This window comes from Emiliania huxleyi, assembly GCF_000372725.1.
Source record: "Emiliania huxleyi CCMP1516 unplaced genomic scaffold EMIHUscaffold_107, whole genome shotgun sequence".
NCBI classification, from domain to species: Eukaryota; Haptophyta; order Isochrysidales; family Noelaerhabdaceae; genus Emiliania; species Emiliania huxleyi.
In genome coordinates, this window is record NW_005201984.1 from 323,479 (window position 1) to 330,194 (window position 6,716).

Below are 6,716 nucleotides of genomic sequence, written 5' to 3' on the forward strand. Positions count from 1 at the left end.
TACGAGTTCGACGCGCCTGGTGCAGCTCCCCTGCGCCCCCTGGGCCGCTCGCGGCACGCGGGTTCGCCCGAGGAGAATTTGCGCGAGTGCGCCAATGGGCCCCTATGATGGCTCTGAAGGCTGGTTGGCCTTTTTCTTTTTTCTATACCCTGGGGGACCCCAAGTTGGCGTCCGACCGAAATGAATCTTGCATTGCGTTTCGAAGCTGCACGCCCGCACTGTGAGGCACATTATGGGGGCGGGGCCATGCTGGTCTGACTCTGTGAGTACTGATGAGAGGACTCTCTCTCAGCACGCATCGGTGTTGAGGCTCCCACAAGAGTCGGCGGTCCCATGGCTGACGCTCGAGTATCACGAGCAGCTGCTCTCAAGTGCCAGTTCGCCACCGCGGCCCTCTGCCCACTGACGACTGAGTGGGTGCTGTGTGTTCGTTCGGCGTCCCGACGAGCTCTATACACATATGCTTGTACAGTACACTACCCGCGTACGGGCCATGCGCAGAGAGGCAAAGGCAGCCGTGAGACGGGGGCACCGCCGTGGCCGACGTTCTTGCGTGCACAGCTTGCGGTACTGGGGTGCTACGCGGCATAGTAGCTCGACGGGTAGACAAACTCGGTCGCCGCCTCGGCACGCTCGCACATTGGGTGGTAGCATGCCGCCGGGTTGATGGAGAGGCCCGTCTTGGCGCCGCAGCTGCTGTACTTGTCCAGGGCCGATCGCAGAAGCCTCGACCCCGCCGGGAGTCTCTTGCCAAAGTGGAGGCCGACCGAGCCGATGGCGGCCAGGCGGGGCCAGACCACTGCGTCTGTGTACTCGTCTAAGTTCGGCCCTTCGCCCACGGGTGCTTGGATGTCGATTGCGGCGGTGGGCACGCTCCAGCAGCCCGTGGCGTTGGCGGCTGGTACGATCTTCTTCACAACCACCCCAAACGAGAGCGGCAGGGCGGCGGCGTCGCGGAAGAGCCCGCCCTGCACGGCTGCAACGAAAGTCGACCACTCGGTGTCGATTTGCACATTCTCGATGGCGAGGCCCGGGGCGAGGAGCGGTTGAGGCGCGCTGTCGAGAGAGAAGGTGCCGCCAATCATCGCGAGGCGGAGCAGCCCAGTCAGGGAGAGGAAGCCGGGGACCGCACTCACGACGAAGGACGGGAGAGGAATGCCGGCTACGGCGTTGAAGAGGCGCATGCCGAGAGACGCACCCCACGATGTGCCGTCGGTTTCGCTTTGCGTGTGGCGCTCCACGACGACCGAGTGAAGCGAGAAGAAGGCGAGGGACGCCCCCGTGAGTGCGTCCTCTGGCAAGGGTGCGGAGGCGGGAAGCCACTGAGATGAGATGCTGTAGAAGGCAGGTCGCGGCATAGCAAAGTCGGGCTTGAGGCAGACCCCGTCAATCTGGCCCGACGATGCGGCGAGGAGCTTGTTGGTCAGGTCAGGGCCGGCGTCGTATTTGATGCCATCAACGCGAAAATTCTTGACAAAGTCGTAGAGGAATGCCGCCTCAGCACCAAAGACAAAATTTGCTGAGCCGCCCGTGAGGTGCCCATTAATGGAGATGCTGGATGCCGCCGGCGCAAACGTCGGCCGCCCAAGTGCCTCCGCGATTTGGGCGTAGGTGAGCCGCCCGTCGATGCAGATGGTTCCATCGTTTTGCTCTACAACGCTGCCTTCGCAGAGGGCTGCCGGCGTCGTCGCTGAGGGGAAGCCGTCGTGCCACAGCGAAGCTTGGTGCGGTGGCAAGGAGCCGCCGCGGCAGTAGGAGAGCTCGTCGTCAAAGGGCCACAGGCCGACTGCGCCAGCGACGAGCAGAAGAGTCATAGAGCGCGAGCGAAGGTTGTAGGTGAGCCAAGCAAGCAAGGTGTCGCGGGCGGCAGCGGCAGCGTGTCATGATTTTCCGCGAATTTTCCTTCCTTGCAAAATGTAAAAAGTAGGAGGAGGAGTTCTCCCAGGAATTGCGACTCGCCGCTTTCCCCCACTGTGATTCTGTGTGAGCTCTGTGTCTTGATTTGCCAACAACAAAGGTAAAAGGTCTTCTGGGTGAAACTTCTGAGGTTGACACACGGTGCAGCAAGCAATAATGCGACACCCCGGTGCACGGCCCAAATTTCCGTCACCTCCGGAGGCGGCTCGAGGAGACGTATCGGTTGTCGGTGGGCGCCCCGCCCACAACGGTGGTGGTCTTTGGACAAAGCTGCCGAAGCCGGTAGTCAACCTCCCCTTCCGCCAAGACGGCCAGGCTGGCGGCTGCGCGCCTTCAGCCGAGCCGCGCCTGAGGCCAACGTTCTGGCTTGCGCCCAGCCTGCACACATTGGCCCTGGCGCACCGGCCGGTGGATTGGGGCAGGCAGTTCACATTGCCGGAGAGCAGCACCTCGGCGCCGCCTGTCTCGTTGGGAAGACGGCGTCTCGCACCGCAAAGCGCCGCGTTAGACGACAATGTGTCCAATCTCGTATCGCAAAGCGCCGCGTTAGACGACAATGTGTCCAACTGGGAGCACACGCAGTACTATGTGCTCCAGCATGCGCTCATTCACCAGCTCTCGCGTCACCAGGTTTGCACGTCCCTGCCTTCCACATCTCCGCCCACGCTCCTCCCCATCACCCCTCCCCACCGTGGCACAGTCGTGCAGCAACGACTCGGAGTCCGCCTCGGTTTGCTTCATCGCCAGTCCACCCTTTGGGAAGTGCCACGATTGGAGGGCAATTTGCCCGGGGAGGCGGGTGTACGCTGTCGATGTGGCGGACGTGGAGCTGAAGAATGCCAAGGGCTCGTCGGGCGAGCTGTGCGCGACGCTCTGGAGCTGCAACGCGTCGCGCGAGTACCCTGACGTGGTCCGGGTGACTGGTAACCCACCGCTGCTGCGGCGCCATCCCAACCGCCAGGCGTGTGCCTTGAAGACCGAGCACTTGCGGAAGACGCTCTCGTTGCCCTATATGTCGCACTCGCGTGGCGGAAAGTGCCACGGCGGCTCGGCGGAGGAACGGCGACCCTTCCTCGTTGCGCTCGCCGCCTCTCCATTTGGCCATTTTCAAGGCGACTATTATTATCGGGCACGCGAGCTGCGCTCGTCGCTCGCCTTTGGCTGCCTCCAGCGCATGGCGCTCTGCACCATTGTGACCCCGAATCAGATGGGGACCAACATGGAGAGGGTCTACCTCGCCTATCGCAGGTCAGTCTTCTGCTTGCAACCGCCAGGCGACTCGATCGCACGTGCGGCCATCGTCGACGCATTGGCCGCGGGCTGCATACCAGTGCTCTTGCACCCGCGGCAGCCCTCCCTCTGGCCCTGGCACTGGAGTGCCGACGAGGTGAGCGTGCTCTTTGACTGGACCGACCGGCGGGGCGTCCGCCTCTACCCCAGCCCCTCTCGCCGCAGCCGCCTCTCTTTCTCTGGCCCCAACGCGAGCGCGCTCTTCGCACAGCTGGAAGCCATCCCACCGGCGGTGATCCAGGAGAAGCAGCGCGCGATCGCGAGGGTGGTGGATGGCATGACGTACCGCGGCGAGACTGTGGGGCAGAGCGCCTGCCGGCGACCGGAGAGCCGCGACGCATTCGACCTCTTTCTCGGAGGCGCGCTGGAAGGCCGGCCAGTACATCGGTGAGGGGGTGTGCTATGAGGGTATCAAGCGAACCAGTTTGGACCATGTTTAGACCCGGTTCAGGGTTCGTGAGTGAAATTTCACCCTTTCACTTTCACATGTGAATTCATGTGAATACAATTTCACATGAAACGTTTCGGCCGCCCCCGTTTCACTGAAAATTTCACAAGTTTGCATCCAAACGCGGTGAAAGCGACGAAGTATAGAAAGGAGAGAGCCCAACCGAGTAACTAGTGAGAGGAGGTGCGAGAGCAGCTTGGTTCGTGAGGTGTGTCCTGCTCGGGGCTCAGGCGCTCGAGGACGTGTGTGTAGCCTCAATGTTCTTTTAATGCGCGCCCCCGCCGAAATACACCAACACGCGACGCGACCTCTTAAGGAGCACCGTGTCGTTAGGGTTAGGGTTAGGGTTAGGGTTAGGGTTAGGGTTAGGGTTAGGGTCAGAGAGTCCAAGCCGTTGTGTGCAGCTTTTAACAGCAAATGGTCCGGTTTGGGCCGAAACCAAATGGAGAAATCAGCGGTCCGTCGACCCGAACTCTCGGTGAACGCTTTGGGTTCTTCGGGCTAGGGTTAGGGTTAGGGTTAGGGTTAGGGGTTAGGGTAAGGGTTAGGGTTAGGGTACGTTGGTTGTCGTCGCACGCTCTCGATATCTGGCTAAGACGAGACACAGCATCAGAGGCGACCCAAGCGACACACCAGAGCACGGCCGCGGACGCGAGCCGCCATCTTGGACTGTGAGGCGAGTATTTGCCACCGGGAGCTCGCCGCCGCCCCCTACACCGCCGCCGCCGCCCTCCCGCAGGCCAGATAATAGCCCAAGTCGAAGAGTGCGCGCCGCCCTCGGTATCTGGGTGGCAGGCGGGACTAGAGAGGCACGCCAGAGCACGGCCGGGGACGCGAGCCGCCATCTTGGACTGTGAGGCGAGTATTTGCCACCGGGAGCTCGCCGCCGCCCCTACACCGCCGCCGCCGCGCTCCCGGTGGCAAATAATAGCTCAAGTCGAAGAGTGCGCCCCGCCCTCGGTATCTGGGTGGCAGGCGGGACTAGAGAGGCACGCCAGAGCACGGCCGCGGACGCGAGCCGCCATCTTGGACTGTGAGGCGAGTATTTGCCACCGGGAGCTCGCCGCCGCCCCTACACCGCCGCCGCCGCCCTCCCGAGGCCAGATAATAGCCCAAGTCGAAGAGTGCGCCCCGCCCTCGGTATCTGGGTGGCAGGCGGGACTAGAGAGGCACGCCAGAGCACGGCCGGGGGCGCGAGCCGCCATCTTGGACTGTGAGGCGAGTATTTGCCACCGGGAGCTCGCCGCCGCCCCTACACCGCCGCCGCCGCCCTCCCGAGGCCAGATAATAGCCCAAGTCGAAGAGTGCGCCGCTCGGAAAAGTGAAATTTCGTTTCACATGAAATGTGAAGTGAAAGTGAAAGTGAAATCGATTCGCTGTTTCCATGTGAAATCACGAACCCTGACCCGGTTTAGACCACACTGCTGAACACCAACCGGTCCTGACTCTCCTGTTCCGAGTTTACGATACATGTAAACAGGACCGACACGAAAGGTCTCGGAAGGTTCACCTCTGAAATCTTCGTCATCATTTCAGGAGACGCGAGATTTGGGCTCCTCGGTGTTTGTGGCTCCTTCACCCCGCGGCCCCAGTCCCCACAGCAACGCCGATGCCCAGGGAGAGCCCGCGGCGACGAAGCCCGCCGGCAACCAGCACAGGCCAGAATAAACGCAAGCGCGATGAGCCGACGGACGCCAGCGTTGACCTCATGATCCGTTTCCCGCCACCTGCGCCGGCAGACGCCACCCCACCACCAACCAAGCAAATGAAGCGACCGGATCCCCGTCCGCCCAGCCAAACGAGCCTCATGGGCGCGCCGAGCGGCCGCTGCAGCCCGGCGCCGTGGCTGCCACTGATGCACGCGAAGCTCCAGTCCTCGCTGCTGATGCGCAGCTACTCCGCGCTCAGCCTCGACAGCCTGGGCTCGGCGAGGCCTGTGTGTGGCAGCACCCGCTCCACATCGGCGCTCTCTAGTGCGAGCCGCGAGCCGACCCAGACGCCGCCCAGTTGCCCGGGCGCCTTTGAGCAGAGCCGCGAGCTCGGCCTCTGCCGCGCGCCCCCCCGCCCCCCAAGGCTTGTCTCCCGTTTGAGCCGGCAGCAATCTACCTAGTTTGTGTGCCGCATGTCCTCCGCACGTCCAACCCGCCGCCGCCCTTGTGGCAGCGCCCTCGGGTGGAACCGCTCTTAGCGCTGTCTAGAATATTGCTGACCACTACGTCTGCGCGAACTATCTACATACAGTGCGTGCTCTTGCCTTAGAAATCGGTGTTTAGAAATTGGCTGCTGGAAATTTGGCTGATTTCCCTGGCCGAAATAGAAATCGGCTGCTGGCACGAGGCCGGCCCGATTTCTCTGATCTGCCGCGCCGCAGGCGCGAAGAAAATTTTAGAAATCATACGACTTTTTAGAGAGAGGTCGTTCTTTCACTTTCTTCTCAGTCTACAGTCATGGTGAAACGCAATTTTCACCCTCTCTATAGTGTGAACAGTGTGAGTCTTGGGCCCGGGGTTGTGTCTTTGCGTGAACAGTGACGCAACACGTCAAGTCCCTCATGCTCAGCTCTCTGGCGCCGGCTCCAGCAGGAGCCACCACTCGCTCGCGCCATAGTTGTCGGCGGCTAGCTTGCACGCGACACGGCCCGCGAGGTGCTTGGTGCCCGTCTCTTTCTGGGAGTACATGACGATGTGCGTCGCGTCAGGCTGACGCCACGAGGAGCCCACGCCGAAGTGCTGCACGGTGCCAACGTACCAGCCGGTGGCGCCGTCGAGGAGGTGCGCGGCGAGGATCTTGCGCCGGCACAGCGCGCGCTGCTCGTCGTCGTTCGCCAGCGGCGGGCACGTCGCCGCATAGACGTAGCCCTTCGGGGGCATTGCCGGAGCCTCGCCGCATGCCTGCATGCGCACGGCGGTGTCGTCCTCGTCCTCGTCCTCTGAGTCCTCCATGCCGTCCTCCGCCTCCTCCTCGCCCTCCTCCTCGCCCTCCTCCTCGCCCGCCGCCTCGTCGACATCGGCGAGCTCCGCCTCGTCCTCGTCCGCCTCGCTCTCCCCGCCGTCCGATCCGC

General features: G+C 62.7%; 4 protein-coding genes across 4 annotated transcripts in view; 2 read left to right on the forward strand and 2 right to left on the reverse strand.

The window, feature by feature from the left end:
* Positions 1–130: 130 nt before the first annotated feature.
* On the reverse strand, positions 131–1,839 carry EMIHUDRAFT_439758 (hypothetical protein). Its single transcript, XM_005792548.1, has one exon. It carries the CDS (start codon positions 1,812–1,814, stop codon positions 579–581), a length of 1,236 nt encoding a protein of 411 aa, XP_005792605.1. The 5' UTR covers positions 1,815–1,839; the 3' UTR covers positions 131–578.
* Positions 1,840–2,073: 234 nt separating this feature from the next.
* Positions 2,074–3,598, forward strand: EMIHUDRAFT_223052 (hypothetical protein; the record flags this gene model as incomplete). Its single annotated transcript, XM_005792549.1, has 2 exons — positions 2,074–2,547; positions 2,618–3,598. The coding sequence occupies 2 exons, from the start codon at positions 2,074–2,076 to the stop codon at positions 3,596–3,598; spliced, it is 1,455 nt and encodes a 484-aa protein (XP_005792606.1).
* Positions 3,599–5,264: 1,666 nt separating this feature from the next.
* On the forward strand, positions 5,265–5,680 carry EMIHUDRAFT_223053 (hypothetical protein; the record flags this gene model as incomplete). Its single annotated transcript, XM_005792550.1, has 2 exons — positions 5,265–5,591; positions 5,663–5,680. 2 exons carry the CDS (start codon positions 5,265–5,267, stop codon positions 5,678–5,680), a joined length of 345 nt encoding a protein of 114 aa, XP_005792607.1.
* A 530-nt stretch (positions 5,681–6,210) lies between these two features.
* EMIHUDRAFT_223054 (hypothetical protein) overlaps positions 6,211–6,716 on the reverse strand; it is a gene marked incomplete at both ends in the record, with an annotated part of 1,573 nt that continues 1,067 nt past the window's right edge. The window contains one exon of the mRNA XM_005792551.1: positions 6,211–6,582. Coding sequence (XP_005792608.1) covers positions 6,211–6,582 — 372 coding nt within the window. The remainder of the gene's footprint in view (positions 6,583–6,716) is intronic.

What these genes read in the sequence shown, in the direction of transcription:
- EMIHUDRAFT_439758 (XM_005792548.1), bottom strand. Translation starts at nt 1,814, where the DNA reads ATGACTCTTCTGCTCGTCGCTGGCGCAGTCGGCCTGTGGCCCTTTGAC.